At 38.0% G+C, this 20,733-nt stretch overlaps 2 protein-coding genes across 3 annotated transcripts in view; one reads left to right on the top strand and one right to left on the bottom strand.

The window, feature by feature from the left end:
- Nucleotides 1–20,733, bottom strand: part of LOC134251980 (serine/threonine-protein kinase SMG1-like) — a 34,602-nt gene that overhangs the window by 701 nt on the left and 13,168 nt on the right. Inside the window, exons 27-74 of one of the 2 annotated variants that reach the window (XM_062734383.1) lie at nucleotides 20,533–20,733; nucleotides 20,013–20,172; nucleotides 19,650–19,776; nucleotides 19,015–19,560; nucleotides 18,551–18,710; nucleotides 18,056–18,116; nucleotides 17,868–17,963; nucleotides 17,025–17,213; nucleotides 16,760–16,898; nucleotides 16,455–16,622; nucleotides 16,186–16,339; nucleotides 15,724–15,943; nucleotides 15,437–15,607; nucleotides 15,136–15,267; nucleotides 14,948–15,042; nucleotides 14,751–14,849; nucleotides 14,506–14,656; nucleotides 14,256–14,357; nucleotides 13,855–13,955; nucleotides 13,547–13,700; nucleotides 13,208–13,327; nucleotides 12,651–12,931; nucleotides 12,342–12,515; nucleotides 12,044–12,143; nucleotides 11,642–11,782; nucleotides 11,281–11,385; nucleotides 11,030–11,115; nucleotides 10,768–10,903; nucleotides 10,521–10,614; nucleotides 10,313–10,411; nucleotides 9,848–10,041; nucleotides 9,171–9,356; nucleotides 8,561–8,794; nucleotides 8,131–8,248; nucleotides 7,926–8,015; nucleotides 7,557–7,800; nucleotides 7,115–7,280; nucleotides 2,977–3,153; nucleotides 2,580–2,704; nucleotides 2,397–2,475; nucleotides 2,104–2,229; nucleotides 1,912–2,010; nucleotides 1,640–1,824; nucleotides 1,400–1,491; nucleotides 1,155–1,274; nucleotides 966–1,019; nucleotides 766–872; nucleotides 1–495 (exon numbers count right to left, since the gene is read on the bottom strand). The exon at nucleotides 1–495 is cut by the window's left edge and continues 701 nt beyond it. In XM_062734383.1, coding sequence (XP_062590367.1) covers nucleotides 418–495; nucleotides 766–872; nucleotides 966–1,019; nucleotides 1,155–1,274; nucleotides 1,400–1,491; nucleotides 1,640–1,824; nucleotides 1,912–2,010; nucleotides 2,104–2,229; nucleotides 2,397–2,475; nucleotides 2,580–2,704; nucleotides 2,977–3,153; nucleotides 7,115–7,280; nucleotides 7,557–7,800; nucleotides 7,926–8,015; nucleotides 8,131–8,248; nucleotides 8,561–8,794; nucleotides 9,171–9,356; nucleotides 9,848–10,041; nucleotides 10,313–10,411; nucleotides 10,521–10,614; nucleotides 10,768–10,903; nucleotides 11,030–11,115; nucleotides 11,281–11,385; nucleotides 11,642–11,782; nucleotides 12,044–12,143; nucleotides 12,342–12,515; nucleotides 12,651–12,931; nucleotides 13,208–13,327; nucleotides 13,547–13,700; nucleotides 13,855–13,955; nucleotides 14,256–14,357; nucleotides 14,506–14,656; nucleotides 14,751–14,849; nucleotides 14,948–15,042; nucleotides 15,136–15,267; nucleotides 15,437–15,607; nucleotides 15,724–15,943; nucleotides 16,186–16,339; nucleotides 16,455–16,622; nucleotides 16,760–16,898; nucleotides 17,025–17,213; nucleotides 17,868–17,963; nucleotides 18,056–18,116; nucleotides 18,551–18,710; nucleotides 19,015–19,560; nucleotides 19,650–19,776; nucleotides 20,013–20,172; nucleotides 20,533–20,733 — 7,036 coding nt within the window. In that variant the 3' untranslated portion in view covers nucleotides 1–417. Of the gene's footprint in view, nucleotides 496–765; nucleotides 873–965; nucleotides 1,020–1,154; nucleotides 1,275–1,399; nucleotides 1,492–1,639; nucleotides 1,825–1,911; nucleotides 2,011–2,103; nucleotides 2,230–2,396; nucleotides 2,476–2,579; nucleotides 2,705–2,976; nucleotides 3,154–7,114; nucleotides 7,281–7,556; nucleotides 7,808–7,925; nucleotides 8,016–8,130; nucleotides 8,249–8,560; nucleotides 8,795–9,170; nucleotides 9,357–9,847; nucleotides 10,042–10,312; nucleotides 10,412–10,520; nucleotides 10,615–10,767; nucleotides 10,904–11,029; nucleotides 11,116–11,280; nucleotides 11,386–11,641; nucleotides 11,783–12,043; nucleotides 12,144–12,341; nucleotides 12,516–12,650; nucleotides 12,932–13,207; nucleotides 13,328–13,546; nucleotides 13,701–13,854; nucleotides 13,956–14,255; nucleotides 14,358–14,505; nucleotides 14,657–14,750; nucleotides 14,850–14,947; nucleotides 15,043–15,135; nucleotides 15,268–15,436; nucleotides 15,608–15,723; nucleotides 15,944–16,185; nucleotides 16,340–16,454; nucleotides 16,623–16,759; nucleotides 16,899–17,024; nucleotides 17,214–17,867; nucleotides 17,964–18,055; nucleotides 18,117–18,550; nucleotides 18,711–19,014; nucleotides 19,561–19,649; nucleotides 19,777–20,012; nucleotides 20,173–20,532 lie in introns of both variants that reach the window. The other variant, XM_062734382.1, reaches the window with a different exon arrangement.
- On the top strand, nucleotides 4,326–5,603 carry LOC134251981 (MAP7 domain-containing protein 2-like). The gene is made up of 3 exons (XM_062734384.1): nucleotides 4,326–4,616; nucleotides 4,810–4,982; nucleotides 5,330–5,603. The coding sequence occupies exons 1-3, from the start codon at nucleotides 4,393–4,395 to the stop codon at nucleotides 5,572–5,574; spliced, it is 642 nt and encodes a 213-aa protein (XP_062590368.1). The 5' UTR covers nucleotides 4,326–4,392; the 3' UTR covers nucleotides 5,575–5,603.

Genomic DNA, 20,733 nt, shown 5'->3' with positions numbered 1-20,733 from the left:
GAGAGCATAACAATGTAATAAAATATATGGCATAACTGATATTTCATTTAAATGCATTAACATGCTCAGTAAACTATTGATCAATTCATCAAACAGGCAAAAATGTTGCACTGTATACTAAGAATCCTTGTCATCCTTTTCACAAAAATTACCCAGCACGCATCTCTGCTGAGTGCAGAATTTGGTGCCATTGGCTTTGACCCCACCCCCATGTGAAAAGCTGAACAGACTCATTTTTAGCAGGCCCTCTGGCCGGGCCCTGAGTCTTTATTTGTTGAGCTTCTCTATGTAGATGGTGTACCCTCTGGTGTCTATACGACTCACGCCTCTCCTTCACAGTAGCAGCACTGTGGGGTAAGGGTGTTGGATTATGGAGCAGTTTTAGCCGGCAAGAATCTTGCGGTTTTTAAGGCTAGTTCATACCCAGGGTGTCCAACCTTCGTACAGGACAGCTAGATTATCTAGGTTGTTGGCCTCTTTGATAACAAAGTCCACCTACAAAACCAAAATATATGAATCATTTTAGCACGCATATATGACAGTAGAAAAGAAACAACACAAAGTCTCCATGCAATGTACAGTTGAACTGATATCTTGTGTACCATGGATATGTCAGTTTGATTTGGAAGCCCCCTACAACTTATTCTTTGAAGTATTTTACCCCCTTATATATATCTCAAAACTCTCATGGTTTTTCTGAGTTTCATTGAGTTTGAGATACTGAGATTTGATTGTATTTGGATAATGACGAGTAGTAGTACTGACCTGTTCAGCGACAGAGAGACGTTTGTTGAGGTCCGGATCACGGCCATCCAGCTTCATCTTCACTCTTCTCCACACACTGACAGCATAGGAATTCCTCTCCTGTATGGCTGAAATGAAAATTATATGATTTAATAATAACACATAAAGATTATCAATTATCACTGGTGTTGGAAATGTTATTAATTTCACAGCACAGATACCTTTTCCAGTTCTTGGATCTCTCGTTATTTTATCCAACTTCTTCCCACCTTGACCTGAAAAAGAAAACTGACCTTGGTAACATTTTTCAAAGTAGGTCAACCAATCAGAGTTAACTAAACAATTACTGAAAACTTTCACTTATTTAAAGAACAAAAAGAATTTGTACAAAGAGAAGTGATGGTACTAACTTGAAATCTTGGCCATGAGACTGATGTGTGGACTGCCCAGGGCTGGGGTGGAGGCCTCTCTATGTAGAGGTTTACTGGCAGGGCTGGACAGTTCACTGGGTTCCAGGGGCTTCTTCAAAGCTGAAAGTGAAGTTGTACATAAAAATAATGTAATGACTAGGAGCAATTAATTTTGCCTAAAATCTCATTTTAAAACTACAGTATAACACCGAGTAATGCTTAAATTTTAAGCCTTGACAAGAAACCTGAAGCAAAGCTGGAGTCGGTGGGATTTTCTGTGGATTCCTCCTCCTCAGATATAAGGGGAGGGGCTAGATTCACCAGGTCATCAAAAATCCTGTTAAAAAAGAGAATGGAACAGCTTATAATTAATCATTCAATGTCAGGAACTTAACTTCAAAACTGTTAAATTTTTTTCCATTGTAAAATTACATCTTTTAGATCCTTTACAGAAGTGATATGATTTCTGTTTAACCGACACTTACTGAGGAATCAGTGTCAGGAGATTGTCTATCATGGAGTCAGCCTCTTTCATTCCTTCCTTTGTCATGTCCTCCATCAGAACAGTCTTCAGCACCATGGCCAGGGTCTCAGAGAAGTTCTTGTAGACGACAAGGTATTCTCTGATCCCACTGAAGACTGGGGAATCCCCTTCATCCTGCTCTTCCAGCTTCATATAAATATTACAAGATTTATAATTGATTAAGTAAAGTTAACCATTACTTAGAGAATGACAAGATTGTTGTTATAAACTTACCTTAGACATGGACTTGAGAATGGTGCGTATGTCTGACATTAACTTATGATGAGTGGTCAAGATTGTCTTAATGGCCATCACTTCATCCTTTATGGCATCCTATAAATAGACATATATGTTATATCAAAATCCTCCCCTCTTCTATGTGAAATAAACCTTTTTTACACTGGTTTTTAAGGTGTTATAACTGACCTTGGCTGCCTCCACATCTTTGTGGAGTTTGTCTGCCTCCTGACAGAGGGAATCTATCTGAGTCTGTACATCCACCTTACATTCCTCCAACCACTTCTTATCAATCCTCTGGTTCTCTCCTGAGCTCTGGAAAAATCAAAATAAAGGAATAAATGTTTTATTCTGGTCATTATAAGCATAGTTGACAAGGAAAGTTAAATTTTAACAAGCATGCAATAAAAACAATTATACCAGCAGTATGTATACTTGAATATAAGTTTCCATGTGTAACACTTGTGAGTTGTGACACTTACCTTTGTGCTCATCAGCAAGATTTCTGTGTCTGTGACAGAGCTGTTAGTGGACTCCATCATTAGACAAGTCTCACTGCACCTACAAAATCACCAGAAAATCTCATTATAGCAATTGAAAAGAATTTGCCTCATTCTAAAACCTCCTTTACCACAGAGACCGATATTAACAGTGGTTTTCCTTACTTGTTTATGAGGTTGAGGAAGTTTGTATCTGAGGCTGATGCCTCACTTGTCCTTGTCCTCAAGGCCTCCAGGTGTAGTATTCCCTGACACAGACTCACTACCTCTGTGGCTCCCTTTCTCTCCTCCTACAATCACAATAGAAATATATCATCAAGAAAACATCAATTTATTTTCAATCAAATGCCCCCACCCCCTCTCCGTCCAAAAAAAATTGCACCCTATTTTGAACAATACTTATGCCATATCACTGGAAGACAAAGTCAATATTACCAACCTCATACAGCGGGGAGAGGGGGAGACATCAAGTTCTTCAAAATCCCCCCCCCCCAATAAATTGTACACTTTTTTGAATAATTTTAATGGCATATCAGAGGAAGACAAGGTAATTATTACTGACCTCATATAGCAGTTTTCTATAGGAGCTGGCTTCATCGAACTGTTGTAGGACCAGATTCAGAGAGGGGTTAGCTCCAGCTGCCCACTTTAGTCTCTGTATAATGCTGCCCTCTAGCTGTATGTAGTGGGAGTAACAATTCACCAGACCCGTCTCCTGGGCTGCCAACGCCTGCATACTCTGTAAAATATTGTACTCCTATTTATAGATTTCTACAGATTAAATCAGTCATAATCCAAATACTGTAAATCACATTTTATTCGCAAGAACTTTATTTTCGCGTAATACGCGAGACGGTATCCTCGCGAAAATTTCATTCTCGCGTATAATAGAATTCTTTAAGATTATATAGAGCGATAACCACAATTTGTGAAAATTTTGTCTCGCTAATAAAGAGTCAATGACTATCTCACGAAAATAAGTTGTCGCGAAAATTAAGTGATCTACAGTATACACTTGAATACCGTTTACATGTACAGAGTAATTTTGCATGTCATTTTTATACCAGCACATTTCTAAAAAGATTTCACTCCATCTTAAATTTGCCAAGTATAGTTGTGGAGATATTAGAGAGGTTAAGCATCTGAACGTGTACGTCTACGTGTACGTGTAGCTAGGGAAATCCCCTAATTTACTGCGATTTGCGTCATCAGTTTTGCATACAACTGTAATTCTACAAGTTGTAAACAACGTGTGGATCTGTAAGTACACGTAGGTAAGAACTTGTAGCTTCTTAAACTTAAATTATAGAATATATCTTTTACAGCTGTGGTTTATTGTGATGTAGAGAATTTATTACGTACATCTATGTAGTTTTATTGATCAAATTCATAGAATTATTTTGATTAAAATGGATTGTAAAGTGACTTGTTGAAATGACGTCATTTCGAATTACCCGTGAAAGATTCCGACGTGTTTTGATGACTCTTATGATATTTCTTTATACTTTCATAACTTTTAGAACTAATTATTATTATATTTATTGTTGTTACATGTGTTCGTCAATATTCTGTAAATTCATGCATAACATTTAAGAGATGGGAATGACTCCATTTACGGAGACAGCCGAGCGTCTGGTTGAAACTATAGATCAAGTTCAATTTTGGTCTATATAGGCCCTATTTTTCATGTTTTAACAAAATGATCAAAGGTTGATTATTTATTTTAATCCATGTTAAATTTTACAAGCCAAAAGAGGGGACAAATCGCCCTCCAGTATTCTTTTTTTTTGGGGGGGGGGGGGGGGGGGGGGGGGGGGGGGGTATCGTTAGTACGAGCTAGGTTATTTCTGGAAGATTATAGTAAATATAAAATACAAAATAAACCATATTTCCCCCTTTTCTTTATAGCCTTATATTTAATCATCACAATTTCTATATTTATTTACATGCATTTTTTCATCTTTAAATATAGGGAAAAATGAATACTGAGAGGAAAAAACAAATTCGATTTAAAAGTGAGGATGACATTCGGCTTTTGAGGGAAATTGTCGCCAAAAATCCCATAAAAGACAAGAGCAAATGGGCAGAGATCGCATCAACCCTGTCGTCCCCTAATTTTATTTTAGATGCAAGGAGAGTAAGAGAGAGGGCGAATTTACTCATTGAACAGCATAAACGAGAAAACCGAGAGAATCTCAGAAGGTACCAATGTCTCTATTTGAATTATTTCTCTCTCTGTCAATAAAAAATTAATTTCCTACCGGTATATATTTTGGCTGCATCCGCCCTTTGTTTACGTTGCAGAAAATTCTTTATTTGACAATAAAAGGTAGATGAAATCTGATTTTGTAATTCATTAGACAGTTTGAAAACTCATTTTAATACCTTTTTATAGATCTGGTGTTGATGAGGAAGTGACGGAAAAAACCACTCTGCTTGACGAAATTCTTGAGTTAAAAGATGAGGAGGAACGGGGAAAGAAAGAAGAAAAAGAAAAGAAAGAAAGATCTGATAACATGGGGAAGGAGATAAGAAAGAGGGCCCTAGAGTGTTTAACACCAAAGAAAGGTATGTGTATGTACTTGTTTTCTCTACATATTAATGATATATCACGTTGATTTGGTATTTTTGAAACCTTTTCTGCTTACATCATCTCATAAATTTTTAATTTGTGTATTTTCTGATAAATACCGGTAAATTATTTGCAATTACAAGTAAATTACAGGCTAAAGTTACAAACTACATTTAGTTTTTTTCATAGGTTACTGTACCCCCCCCCCCCCCCCCCACAACACACACACACACGACAGTATTGATTTGTTGTGTTAACTATAACACTTTTTGATCACATGTATCTCCATTGTATATATTTAAAGGTGCATATATTTGTTTTAAAAAATATTAATTTTTTTCAGATGATGAGAGTGGAGCACCTAAAAGGAAAAATTCACAAACTTGCATCGTCGACTATTTAAAAGAAAAAACAGAGCTTGAAGTGAAAACAAAAAACGACGACATGGAGTTCAGGAAGGAGCAACTAAAATTGGAAAAAGCCAGATTTGATTTGGATAGACAGGAGAGGATGCAAAGAATGGAGATCGAAAAGCAGGAAAAACTTGCTTTTATTGATTTATTGAAGAAATTAACGAAAGATAAATAAACAAGAATTGTACGCGATAACATAAATTATACACATTAATAAATTAATGCACATTTAAAATCTGTTCTGTTTAGTTCCTTTCCATATAACCATCTATTTTCATGTAAACATACATGTATTTAGTACTTGGTGGAAGTATTAGGCCAAATACTCTTGTAGGGATGGCGGATCTATACCAAAGAATGTACCGGTCTCGCTCCCATAGAGTATAGTGTGACAATTTGTCAGGATTGACGCAACTCTATAATATTTTCAAACAGGCTGTAAATACAGCTTTTGATTCTTCTTATAATCAAGAAATGCAAAGAGATTCAAAATTTTGCTGAAAGTCCGTTCAACACACACTCTCACTGCCGACATGCTTTTGTTAAAGCGCATCTGATTCGCTGAGATTACCCCTCCTCGAAATGGAGTTATTAGGTAAGGCGATAAAGGGTATGCGGGGTCACCGTAGAGGGAGTACACATCATTATTTGCCTTTGTCATATATTGTTGCAGTTGATGCTCAACGTCGCTTTCTCGTAACATACCGGCATCATGACTTCGACCTTCAATAGGACCAAAGAGATGCGCTATCATTCCGTCAGGTGTCGTAATACATTGGAACTTAAGACCATGGACTCTCTTGTGGCCATTAAACACTAACTGTTGATAAGATTGGGGTCTGCAAATTGGCCTCACCGTTCCGTCTATAAAACCCCAGCAATTTAACAGCGGGGCTCCGCAGTTACTTATTGCTGTGGCCATTTCATCCAGCTTTGCGTGCGACAACCAAGGGTGATTTAATCTCTCAATTCTGTGCCCGTGCCTTGTATCGATGAAATTGAGAGAAGTGTTAAAAATATATGACAATTCAGCAGTTGATCTCCCAAATATATGCGAGAGGTCTTGTAATCTATTTGGGTACGCTAATCGGCGAATGAGAATAGACAAACCCTCTGTTCCAGAACATACAGTCCTGTTTGGGCACACAATCTTGCTTGGTAAATCTAACGCTTCGCACAAACTATTCATATCTTCTCTTTGAAATCTAAACAAATTTTGGAACTGGTCATTGCTTAGTTCATCAATCTCTAACTTCTGATAGACTGACGAATCTTTTTCATCGTCCACACTCGCCAACAAAAGAAGGTCATCGTCCTCCTCCAGACACGCAAGTAACATCAAATTTTGCGCCATTTTAAGTTACAATCACAGAGAAGAAACACTCATTTTGATTCGTTTATTTCGATTTTTTATCCAATGAAATATGTTATAACAAAATGTTTTACATGAACCCGTACACGTACAGTTTGTTAAACAGGCCATGACGTTAGTTACGTGTACGTGTAAAATTACTTCTATGTTTACACGTACACGTAGACGTACACGTTCAAATGCTTAACCTCTCTATTGTTATACTTCTGTTGAGTTCAACTCATTTTTGAATTCAACTTACAACTAAGCAAAAAAGGGAGAAATAAAACAGAAGCAAATATTTCCATTGAAAATATTGTACAGGGTGACTTAGATTATCACTTGAGCATCTGTCTACACATACCTTTCTCATCTCTGACATGACAGTAGCTCTGTTGGGCATCACCATCTGGTTGAGGTGGCGCCCAGCATTCACAAACAGGTCCTCGTGGAGCCACTGAACTCGTGCCAGCTGAAGTTGTGATCTCTGGAGACAGTTCTTCATCACCACTAAACTCGAGTCTAATCTCCTGCAGAAATAAAATTAACCATTTAATCAATGCATTTAGAGAAATGATTTTTGTAGGGATATCTATAAAACTCAAAATTATATCTAAGTTGAACTTTGACATCTAGAATATCAGGCATATGTCAAAGTGAGTTCTGTATGTATTTTACTCTCAATATTTTAAACCCTTGGATATCTCTGTTTTTTGGTCCCATCAATTCAAGATAATGAGGTTTGACATTTTAATCAGGTAAGCAAATAGAATAGCCCCAATGAATCACATTAAGCCCTCCCTCACCTAGCCAGGTCGTGTCTCCTCCAGACCGAGTCCAGGGCACTGACAATGGTGCTGGCCTGGGTGAAGTGCACGTGCTGGAACTGGCTGTTCCTCAGACAAATGTCCACGGCCTTCTTCCTCAGGTCCTCCAGGGGCACCTTAAACTCAGCCCCAATGTCCTTAAACTCTATCTCGGCTGTCACATTCACACCAAGGGCATCGATGAACACACATAACATGTAACCCAGTACTTGAGATGGGAATCCTATCACCTGCAATTTCAACATTTAAAAAGTTGTCATTACTGATTAAATAATCAAATTTTTGTTCCTCACATCTTGGGCAGAATATTTATCGACACTCTTACAGAAATAAAAGATATTATACTACTACTTGCCTGTTTTCTAACATATTCAGCAATGTAGCGCTTAACTGGTCTTGACAACTGTTCATCATCATAGCAATTTCCACCCTCAATTCCTGGCAAAAGAAATCATAGGGATGAAGGAATATTATTTAACTTCAAAATACAGAGGTGCTTCTTCAAAATGAACAGATGAAATATTGACTACAGCTGAATTACTGTAAACCTTACCTTGAAGATTGGCAGCATACTGGGTGCACATATGGAAGAAAGCCTGCATGGTCTGCAGTCGTTTGACAAAGAAGAGGCTGGACAGATAATGTCTGGTACTGCTGGTGAAGGAGGAAAGCTGTAAACAGAAAGGAAAAGTAATCTCATGGGCCATGTTCAAAGATCATCAGAAACTTCAATTTGACAATATTTGCAAAGGCCTAAACTCTTGTAAATAGATTCAAAATTTACTCAAAATATCTCGATTTTATGGGATCACTTAATGAATTACATATGGATCTCCCTATTATTAGCATGTTAAACAAAATCATGACCAAGCATTTTACTTTTAGTATCCTTTGTAGCTAAATTCTTGATTTTCACAAGTTTTACCATCTGACAGCTAGATTTCCAGTTACAGTGACCCTACAGCCACAGTGATGACTCTTACCTGCATTGCCTTTCCCTCTCTCACTGCATCCACTTTTCTCCAGACGTCGGGGACTAGAAGAGAGTCCATGGCCTCCATCAGTCCGGTGAATTCCTCCTCCAGGCGAGTGAAGAGTCCATTGAATCCCATCAGGAGCATCTGCCCGGGGGACATGTCCTCCCCGGACCCTGACAGGATCTCCTGGTACTCCTCCTGCATCCTCTTTACCACCGTCATCATCTCCAAGTTATCATTCTGAAGGAAACAAAACAATTGTTTAATGATAATAAATGTATCTTACTCATTATGAACACCTGTGAATCTTTCAGGAGCAACCAAACTCTTCATTAATTTGTCTCATAAAGATATTCAGGAACTGGTAAATAAGGACTTGAGTTTGTTTTATCTGGCTCATGAAAAAAGTGAATATATTTCCCTAGTACATGTACCATCAGGATTGAAATTTTCTGTACTTGTCTATATTTATCTAAGAATTCTGAATTTCTATTAAAATTCTTTACAATCCTCATTCCTACTGAAAAATCATTTGATTTGATCTTATAGACTTTCACTTTCAATTCTCACTGATTTTAAGTAAAATCCATTGGATGGTCAGCTGTATATTTCTCACCTCATTTCCCATGATGGCATTCCTGTGCAGTGTCTCGAGCTGTGAGATGACAGTTTCGATGGGATAACTGGCATCAGAGAACAGCTTCTCCAAGTCTTGTAGGGCCTTAACCACACTCACATTCTGTCCCTGTATGGCCTTCAGAGCCTCAGGCAGTATAATCGAACGAAAATTCAGGTTTAAATCCTGAAACACACAAAAGAAAGTGCTAAAATTCTTTGGGGAGATAAAATGGAAAAAAAAAGTTTCCAATTTTAATACTTTCAGAGAGATCATAAAATTGAGAGGGAGTTTAAACAAACATTTCCTTTTGGAATTAAAATTTATTTTTTAACATACTGTAAATCACTTTTTATTTGCGAGAACTTTATTTTCGCGTAATTACGCGAGACGTTATGCTCGCGAAAATTTCATTCTCGCGTATAATAAAATTCCTTAAGATTATACAGAGCAATGACCCCAATTCGTGGAAATTTTGTCTCGCTTATAAAGAGTCAATGAGTATCTCGCGAAAATAAGGTGTCACGAAAATTAAGTGATCTACAGTATTCAAGACAACTGCTTAAATTGACACAAATATGTAGGTTATAAACTTGAAATGGACTTGAATTGTTAGTTGTGCATCATTCTTGTTAAATTGACAGGAACCTAGTAAATGCTTCCAGTGATTTGCATACCTGTAGGGCAGTGTACACATTATGTGTAGAGGTCAGGGCCAAAAACAAGGAATTGAAATGTTCTAGATCCTGAACTGATGTGTTGACCTTGAGGATTTCTATGTAATGCATGATGTTACTGCTCATACTGCACAATTCATCCAGAAACCAGTCTCCATCCCGAGAAGTCAGGTCCATCAAACGATCACCTGCACCTGTAATTCAAAGTTAAATATTTAAAAGTACTTATCAATGCTTTGTCTATGGTACCTTTTTTTTGTTGAAAATCATGATGTATATTTTGGCATTGTACTTAAGCAATTGTGTAATTTGTGATAATCTTTTAAGTTTTCAAGTGACCTGGACTCAAAGTTGTATTATATTTTCAGAAACTGAAAAATTTCTCAACCATGAACATTTGAGTATTGACCATAAAATATATGATAAATTCAGGGATGCTGATCAAGAACTATATTGCTATGATACCTGCAGCAGCGCCCTCCATCTGATTGTAACGCTTGTTGAGTGCACAAAGGGCAGATATCACCCACGCCATTAAACTTGACACTCCACTTAATCCATTTTCTAAACAAAACAAATGAAGAAATGTACTCAACGAATCTTTTATGTAACCAATGAAGAAAAATAAAATTGATGTTCCTTATAACTGATTGATTGTGAAGTAGACACTGACCCCGGACAAATGTCTGCACAGACTTGTTCTGTTCTACGATCTGATGTTCTAAATACTCTGTCTCAGCATTCTCCTGACGTCTCCTCTCCAACAACTGAAACATGTTCAAGTTTAATTTGAAAAAGTTCACTTTAAACCCCCTTAGACCTTAATCAATTTCTTCTAAAATTGAACTTTTTCTGAAATTTTAATATCAAAAAATGCATGTCTGTTAGAACTTAAAAATGTACTTAGGAGAGATTCAAACCTTCATGAGGCGGGTATTGACATCCGTGATAATCCCCTGTATTCTGGCCTCTGTGTTCAGGACCAGCTGGGTTTTAGCCGGAGAGAAGCCCTGTTTCCCATACAGCTCATGGAACTGACTGACAACATCTTCACATCTGTAACAAACAAATCAAAAACAAACTCATCAATTTGGCAGAGGTGTTACGTTTTTCATTTACTTATGGTCAGTCCCCAGGTGAGAAAAAACAGCAAGGTGACAAACTCAGTGACTAATTTGTTACCTTTCTGAGGTGAAATCACAGAAAACTTCCTGTAACCACAGAAGATAGTAGCCTGTCCTGTTCTGATCAGCAAAACTTGTACCAAACTAAAACAGGGAAAAAATACTGTTATTGTTTAACAAGCACCTCAAACACATTAGATCACTACAAATATCTACAGTGTCTAAGCCTTCTGACACCACAGGTTAAGGATATTAAGCAATTACAGAAACAAATTTAAAACTTGATTCTAGAGGACTCAGTCTTATTACCTGTGAGATGACGGTGGCGTAGGTATGCAGTACGTCCATGGCTCGGTGTAAGTGAGATCTCTGAAGCTGAAGGTAACTCACCATCTCTGCCTCCAATTGCTCACACTGAATAATTAATTCATTATAACTTTGTCAGTTTTATTATCATTTTTATTTTCTAACTCATGTTTACTGATATACTTTAAAAGCAGAATTATTAGTGTGGATTTTAACATTATTAGAGAGAGTGTAAAAATTGCTAATATTGAATTTGTTAACAATTCCTAAAATATTGGGCATAATCATTTCCTTTTCATAATATTCTAAAACCACTTATGTTACTTCTTGCTTAGTTTACTGTTGATAAAAGTTCATTATATACCTGTGACACAATTTGACTCTGGCCTGCTCCCTGTAAGAAGTCAGTGACCGTGCCAAAACTAGTGGTTCCCAGATTGAGGGGGGTAGCCACATCAGCACACATCTTCTGAAAGGCGGCTCCTTGGATGCTCTCAATCACATGCTGTAAAACAGGTCACATAAGTCAAAATCATCAATCAATAATTACAAGTTACATACTGTTTTCTCTTGCTTTTCAATTTAGATTAGTTTTTTAAGATTTGTTTTTGACCCCCATAAAAGTCATCTATTTTGGGGGCAGTGGTTAACCAAAAGTTTTCTACTGAGTAATCAGAGACAATAGTGTACATGTATATAAAATTCTTCTTATAAAATGTCTCGTTACACATACATGTATACACATGTAATAAAATTAAAGGTTTACCTTGTGAAGTTTCTGCCAGTGACTAAATTCATTGATGGTCTTCTCCAGAACTTCAAACACAGAGTCTCTGTTGGCTTTCACTATAGCATATTCTTCATATCTATTCAATGTTACAAAAATAATTTAGTATATACACTTCAGGGGAACTCCTAATTTTCTCTGAAAGCTTCTTTATATGATGTTCTGTCAGAATACTGAAACATCACTGAGAAAACAAACTTTCTCTGTAAATAAATTATCTCTTGATTTTTGTAGATGCATTTCTTCCCAATGAGCAAAAGTAACAAATCTCCCTTACCTGTCATGAAGTGAGAACAGTGAGTGATCTGCATCCCCCAGGGCCTCCTTCACCAGCCGCTTGGCCTCCTTCATGTTGTCCTGACTCTCCACCGCAGCGGCGTGTTTGTCTGCCGCAGAACACCACATGCTGACTTCCTCTCGAAGCTTAGGCAGAGCCCTCAGAATGTCATCTCTGGTAAAGCAAAAGTAATGCAAAATTACCCAGAATTCCCTTTATTAGGGCAGGAAAAAGTCTGCAATTTAGCCCCCCCCCCCCCATATTATTAACAAATTTTGTGTTGTAAAGACATGCTAGGTAAAGACTGACCTATTTTTGATCCAAGGAACTTTCATTTCAGCCACTCTGATAGAGAACATGCTGAGAGTAATCTCCCTTTCCATGTCTCTCTTGGTCTGTCGATTATCTCCCCCTGCTCCCATCACAGACAGCCCCCCTCCTCCGTAGAATGCCCCCGCGTATCCTCCCTCATTTCCTGTGGTCCAGTCCACCAGGGGGTCATACACAAAGGCCTCCAGCAGGGTGAGCAGAGTCTCCCGACCTTTCCTCAGGGTCTTCATTACATGCTCACAAGAAATTCTAAATGTTCCCTGTAACAAATCGCAAATACTTGAAAAACTAATTTGCATTTTATTACAAAAATTTGATGTTATTTTGTTATAAAAAACTTGTCTTTTTAATTCAAAAATATTTCATTTGTAATGTTTTGTTCAATATTTCTCCCCCCACCCCAATAAAATCTGCATTAATTTCATATATTTTAAAGAATGTTAATGACAACTTTTTCTCAAAATAAAAGGACAGATTACAGTACATGTAACTACAGCCACAAAATTGTTGCATTCTTTTTAGATATAAAATCATACCTCTATGCCAGTTACTCCCAGAGCAGTTTCAATATTCTGAGTCATTCTAAATGGAACTTTCTCTGGTACCCTCAGACCTTTTCCTTTCTCAAAGCAAACATTGTAGTCGATATGAACAACCTGTAAATTCCAGATAAAACATATCGCATATTAGCTCGGAAAGTGAATACCTGAAAATCACAATCACATCCTTTTTCATTATATGCACTTTGAAAACATTAAAGTTTTTTGATGTAGAAAGATGAACATTTGTACAATATTACACAGGAACATGTAACAGTAACAAGAAAGCAAACTGGGAATATCAAAAAGATTCTTTCGTCTTTGTTGTAAACAGACCTCTCCAGTTGCCAAATCTACCAAGACATTGTCAAGATGTCTGTCCCCCAATCCAATGATGTATCCAATCATAGACATAATGGCAGTGGATCTCGCGTAACACTGGGTGATGTGCCACCACTCATTGGCACCAGTGCTAGAGCACCAAAGCTCTCTGAAAAATCATTCATAAAAAATCTTACTGAGCTTTCATCTCCTTCAAAAAATGTTTTTTACTCTGTAAATTCTGATTTTTTTTCTTCAGCATAATAGATGCTCTTCAGGATCTGAAATCTTACAATACATAAAGAAATGATGAACTAACTGACCTTGCCAGTAAGTCCCCTGGTGTTTCTGCCATCAGTTCTTGTAATACACTCCTGAGGACATTCAGCGGCCACTCCTTACGATTCTCCAGATTTGTTATACCCTGAAATAAATGTATATACAAATGTTTCTCGTGCTTGTATCCCTGAACTAACTAAGCAGTATCTGCCAAGGTTTCTTCAGCATACAACAAACAACTTAATCTGACAAGATAAGAGTAAAATAAGACATTTAGAAATAAGTGAAATGCCCTAAATGGGATATTGAAATGACTTTCTGTGAACTGGGATATAGATTAAATAACTTTGGTAAGAAAATATTTTAGAGAGGTGACTTTACACTTCAAAATATACATGTTATTATTGAAAACTGTAATTAAAATAGTAGAGTGCAATTTTTATACCTTCTCTCTGAGTGCTGGAGTGAGCTTGTTGTAGAAGATTTCACTTGGTCGTAATATGGTGGTGGCCTGATTGGTCGAAGAAGCACTGCTAGTACTCTGGCTCTACAATCAAAAGCATGTTCTGATCAGTTTTCATATATGCAATTATATTTTTCATCACAGTGAAATACATAAAATGATTAAAACTGAATCTGGATTAATGAAGATGATCATGATGCAGCTCTGGTGCAGTGTGTTAAGGAGGACCCACCTTGATAGACTGGGCTAAAGCACTTCTCTGTTGCCATCTCTTATATAAACTAAAGAGGGGCGTGGCACCATCCACCCACTGAATCAGTCCAGAACGGGGCCCCAGCGGGGTCACAGAATAGTGGCGAGCACGGAACAACTGCTGCTCTTGTCTGATATATGAAAACGTACAAGTATTTAAGAAGTCTGATTAAAGACAAGCAAAATGTTTGACTGCACATAGAAATTATTTGCTAAAAATGATACCTGTTGTCATTAGTAAACATGTTATTCACTATTCCTAAAAACTGCATGATTCTCTCATCCAAATGCAGATCCTCTAGTCCTTTGAACAGATAAGGGTATCTGAAATGAGGCGTAACAAAGGGTGATTAATTTATTATGCATATTATTACACAAATCAACATGTATTAAAGTAAAACTGATAAAAAATTTAAACTAACCTTTTTCCATCAGAACCTAGTAGCATCAGCTTCTTAGGTTTGGTTTTTGTAGGCAAAATCTGCACTGTATTGGAAACTGACTCGATAGTGACAACCTACACAAAACAAATGAAATATTAGGACAGTTGTATGTCAAACAGACCAGCATCTCCATTAACCAGACTATAGGTAACAGATTACAGGTATACCTTTCCTGACATTCCCAGGCCTGGCATGGGGATGACTGTGGACTTGAGGGTTTGTAGCTTGGGACTGATTCTTTCCATCTTTAGAATCAGACTGCTCCTCTTCTGAGCTCTCTGCTGTAAGCTACTGTGGAGCTGGGGGGTAAAAAAAAAGAAAAATAGATTTACCTCGTACATGTAGATCATTTTATTTCCTATGAAGCTACTAAATTTTGATTGAATTTGGCTTATCAAGTATACACATACAATTAATGAGGGACTGGACCTACAGTTAAACACTTTAACAGAGCAATCTTCAGGTTACCTGTTTGAATGGCTGCCAGCTACTGCTAGGATGGTTAGGATTGGTCGGATTCATCAGTCTGTCCATTGCCATGGTGATGAGTTTCCCATAATTCTCCTGAAACCATTGCTCATGTGGTGTTTCTACTTCCTGTGATGTAATTTCCTGTAATCTCTCCAAAGTATACAGTGTCTGGAAAGAAAAAGATAAATACCTCTACTAGTACTTCATATCTATGATAAGCATTACTGCACTTCAAACAATACAATATTTTTCTTTACAAGTGAGAAATTCTTTAAAATAATTACAGGTTTCATGATAGTTCTGTGTTTTTCTCTGATAATTGCCATCTTCTCATCCTTGGTAAGACTGGAGTTGTTCATGACCTTTTTGACCTCTGCCTCCAGCTGTTGTAACTTCCTGGTGACGTCAATATGCTGTTGATTGAGGGTTCCCAGCCACAGCTCGTCCCAGAGCAGCGTGATCCTTCTCAGCTCATGTACAAGCTGCTTCACCTCACGAATCATACTAAAAGAATACGTACAAAACTGATCAAATATGTGCATGTATATATCTCAACACATTATAAAAAAGAATTTGCATTTTCAAAAAATATTAAATTAAAAATGAATACCCCCTCACCCCCCCACAAGATTTTTCAAAAAAATTTTACATGTTTCCCATGTAAATAGCAGTGACTTCATTATGAAGACTGTTTCCTATAGCAAACATGAGTAAATGCCCAGAAGAGTTACTTTACCAATACTTACACAGGATTGTTGTAAGACAGGGCCTCCACGATGGAAGCTAGACAGTTCTGTAACATTGTGTTGGTGACATCCCCCTCTTCACTGTCTTCCCCCTGTGACTTGTCTTCATCTTCCTCCTCATCCAGCTGTTTTGTCAGATACTCGTTCAGTAATCCTGATAAAGAAGACAATTCCATTTGTAAGTGATATGCATACTCATTATAGGTTTCATATTAAAATCATAATATGTAGTTAACATAGTAGTTTAAATGCATATTTCAAATAAATACCTTCTCTCTTGGTGTCTGTGTCGTCCATTTTAGAGGAGGACCCCACGACTGCTGGATATACGATCAGGTGAGGTGCATCATGGGCCACGCGACACAAAAGGTCGGAGATACTCTGTCTGACATACAACTCGGGGTGACTCAGACGGGAAAACAACTGAGGTATAATTCCTGTGTATAATAACAAACAATACATTTATGTTTGCACAGTACTGTTCCTAACTAATGCAGAAAAAAGTAACAGACCAAAGCATTTATAGCTCAATACATAAGTAAACATCTCCTTTCATACTGAAAATTACATGTACCTTTCCAAGGAGTGGTGAGTGTGCTAGCTAGTCCCGATTCCAAAACGTTACGTAACTCCCACGCATGTTTCACCAGCAGTCTCAGCAATCGTAGAGTAGCTATAACATTACCATCCTCATTGCTTCTCTCTGATTTAGCCTGAAATACATTGGACTGCAGTGTATTTCAACATCATTCATAGAAATTCTATTGCAGTGTTCATGATTATCAACACCTTTAATAGATATTTCATTTACAAAATAGCTTTATATTTAACCTACTGACCTTTCCATTAAGTTGTAAGTAGGTGAAGTATGCCTTGGCTGACAGCTGATAGTAATGGTACACTCTGTGGACGATTCCTCTCCAGATGGTCAGAAGACCCTCTATACACTGGTCACCAGCGGTCTGTAGAGACTGACCACAGGCCAACAGCTGACGGCGTGTAGTCTCCGCCCCATCATCATACTGGCCCTAAAGAAACACAGGAATTTGTTAGGCATTGACAAAGCAAGAAATGCATATTCAGTGAAGGATATGCCTAAGTTTTCCTCTTACATATTTGCTTGAAAACAAGCTGAAAACTTCATGACCGAATTTGTATTAAAAATAAAACAGCAAAAATTATGCATTTGAAATTTATAAAACATACATAAATTCTAATTTCAGCAAGTATGGAATAGGTAAGGAGATGTAAATAGCAGCTATTTTCTATGTACATGTGCTTGAAAAATAGCTGGAAATCTTCATGACTTAACTTAAATCTTATATTTAAAATGAAAACGTCTTACAGATACAATAGCAACAACTATTTACTGTAAACCAACTTTTATTCGCGTGCGAGAAATTTTCGCGAGAGCCTCGTAATCGCGAATATTTCTCGCCGCGAATGGGTCCTTACTGTCTCTTTTTCTATTAAAAACAGTTCCAAAAAGGCTTGGTCGCGAAAATTAATCGTCGCGAACTACTTTACTCCCGGTAAATCGCGAAATAAAGTTGTCGCAAATAAAAGTTGGTTTACAGTATTTGATATTCCTATAATAATTCATGAATTCTGGTCTAATTAAATGTATACATGTATGTGCTGATGTGAGAAGGAATCTCCAGTGAAGTGTGGCATGTTCCTACCTGATCCTGTTCACAGATGTCCTCCTCACTGTTATCCAGGGTGTGGATCTGACTGAGTACACTCAACACCTTCCCTGTATCATCCGAACTTGTTCCCTATAAACAAGAAATCCACACTAGCTGTTAATCCACTGTTTTTTGTGCATTTGGTTGGGAAAACACCTCATGGAAGCTTACATGGATCTTACCTTGGGCAGAACAGCTTTCACTTCCTCTATTTCTTCACTTAAAAGGTCAACAAATCCATGGCTGTAAAATAAAAGGAATATGTATAAACAAATGATTCGCCAACTTCTTGAAGAAAAGCATAATAAGCAAGGGTCAAGGTGTAGTGCAACTCTGGTCCACAGAGATAAATACTATGGAAATGAAGGCTTCTTGCTTACTTCATTTACAAGTTCCTCTATCTAACTTTAATCTTTAAAAAAAATTAAGAATTTCAGATGACCTTGCCCAAGAATAAACTAAATTTTTCACTTTATGGGGTAAAAATAAAATTCAGAATTCTGTTGAAGTAGTAATTTGAATACTGTAAGCATTACAGCATAATTGACAATGAAAAAGTGTAGAAAATACACCAAAACTTTAATGACTGACATATCTCATTTACAATGTCAATTACATTGTATATAAAGATTCTTGGAATTAATTTTTATTAAATCTCACGGATTGTGTTAAACTACCTGGCATTGTCTACAGACTTGCGCCCCCATTTATAGCACCACCCAGCCAGTGTAAACCACGCCTTGCTCAGCGTCGGACACTCAATAGTACTGAGGTGAAGTAGTCGTCCTATCAGACTGTCCGTGTCACTCACAATGGCACTCTCTCCTATACTGATGTCTACAAACAAATGTCAAACTAATGAGGCATTTTACTTTACAAACAGAAACCAACATTGAACAAGAGACCCACAGGGTTGAAGGTCAGCTAAGTATCATGTATTTTTTATGTGACCCACAAAACTCCACCTGGAATTGAACTCTGACCTCATAGTATAAGACCAAATAGTTTTTGCAACCATGCATTTAGTCTACTTGCTCAATGTCCACAAATGAATATTATTTTCGAAGGCACTATAGAATACCTGAGCTATTCAGATGACTTATAAAGATGAAAATAAAAGCACTATAAAACCCCAGCTTACTGTTCTCCTCCATGACCAGTCCCATGCCTTGCTGTGCGGCCCTGGCCTCGGTCTCCATCAGGAGCTGTAGGTTCCCTCCCAGCACACCCTCCTCCCCGGGGGTCTGGGTCAGGACCGCAGACAGGTTCTTATAGTCCAGCTGTAGCCACTTGACCAGGGTCAGCAGGGACTTCCCACACAGCTGATTACAGCTCTCCAGCATCTCCTTCTCTTTCTTGTCATTCTTTAAGTCAGCACAGATAAAACCCACAATACTGCTGGACAGAACGTCAATGCTCTCTTTCTGCTGTGACATGCTGTGGAGAAGTTTAGCTCCTTCTCGCTCCACCTCCAGGATTTCCAGCTGACTGGCTGCCTTGGTGTTACTCTGTAGAACAGACAGGGCCTGTAGCAGTCCCTCAGGGGCGATCTTCCCATTCTCCATGTTAGGTTTGACCAGAGTGTCAATCTGGGACAGTAGGACACTCTCAGCCAGGTTGTAGTTACCCTGTTTCCTGGCCAGGCTAGCTGTGGAGAGCTGGATCTTCAAAATCTGGTTTGTCAGACCTGTCAAAATAAACACTCATGTCTGATAGAAGCAGAGTACTCATTCAACAGCATAAAGACAGACTATTCAGCAAGTCTACGAAGCTTACTGGACTTTTTTTCTGGAGCTGTATTTTGTGTCTGTATATCCAGTAGTCTTTGTAAGTGAAGGTATGAGGTGATGTCATGTTCATCGGGATCCATGCCATAATCCTCACTCAGGGGTAGCAGAATCACCTGTAACCAAACAGTTGCATGTTATCCGACCCATTTTTGAACAAATACAACGCATTGATTTTTCAAAGGTATTTCTGCACTAAAACCATAGCTGAATATTGTTTCTCTTTGACAAACTTCAAATTTTTCCTCTTTGACCAACTGCACTTCAATTCTATGCCTTTCTTTCAGCTAATAATTTCAAGCTTCAAAAATACTCCTGTCACACACTGTGGAACTTCATCCAACCAACCCACCTTTGACTTTTTGTCCTCTATCTGTCTCCTCAGGACTGTGGTGGTACAGAGGTGAGTTAAGGCTCTCTGGGCCACAAGGACAGGCCACTCAAGGGAGGCCACTCTTAACACACTCTCCTCCAGGCTCTCTACATGACTCAGGCATTTAGAAATATCAGTCCTGACAAAAGAAGATGCTTTCATTAGTTACAGTTTCCCACTGGCTGAAATAAATGCGTTATTTTGAGGATTCATCGTTGTTCATATGGAACCCAATATTTGTGGATTTCATGGGTCACCTTTACCCATAAGTTTCATTCTCATGTATGATAACCCTGTAACTGCACTGGTTCATTAAATCTTCCTTATACACCAGTTACCCACAAAATGACATCCGATACCAGAAAAATTTTGATTGCCCATGAAGATACCCCCTCCCCTTTTAAAAAAAGAGTGGATTCCACAGTTTGTGTTTGAAAAATACAGTCATAAAAGAAAGTTGGCTCAAAATTGCCCTACATTATGTGTCCTGTATTCTTACTTGCTGCTTGATGACTTGGAGTCCTGACAGTGGGTGGTCAGCCTGATAAACTGTCTGTTGATCAGGTCAAGCTTCTCCCTGGGGCTCCACTGACTGTAGGACTGGGGACTGATGTTAATCTCAGACAGGGAGGATCCCGGAACAAGCTCTAGTTTCTCTCGAACCTCTGCAAAGTCCCCCTCCTCAAAAGCTGACAGAGCT

Source organism: Saccostrea cucullata, unplaced genomic scaffold, assembly GCF_032062105.1.
Source record: "Saccostrea cucullata isolate Sc308-1 unplaced genomic scaffold, CSIRO_AGI_Scuc_v1 ctg1974, whole genome shotgun sequence".
NCBI classification, from domain to species: Eukaryota; Metazoa; Mollusca; class Bivalvia; order Ostreida; family Ostreidae; genus Saccostrea; species Saccostrea cuccullata.
This window is presented reverse-complemented; position numbering and strand designations above follow the sequence as displayed.

Coding starts and splice junctions, on each gene's coding strand:
- LOC134251981 (XM_062734384.1), top strand. CDS start 4,393: ATGAATACTGAGAGGAAAAAACAAATTCGATTTAAAAGTGAGGATGAC. Junction 4,617..4,809: donor AACCGAGAGAATCTCAGAAG/GTACCAATGTCT, acceptor ACCTTTTTATAG/ATCTGGTGTTGATGAGGAAG. Junction 4,983..5,329: donor GTGTTTAACACCAAAGAAAG/GTATGTGTATGT, acceptor AATTTTTTTCAG/ATGATGAGAGTGGAGCACCT.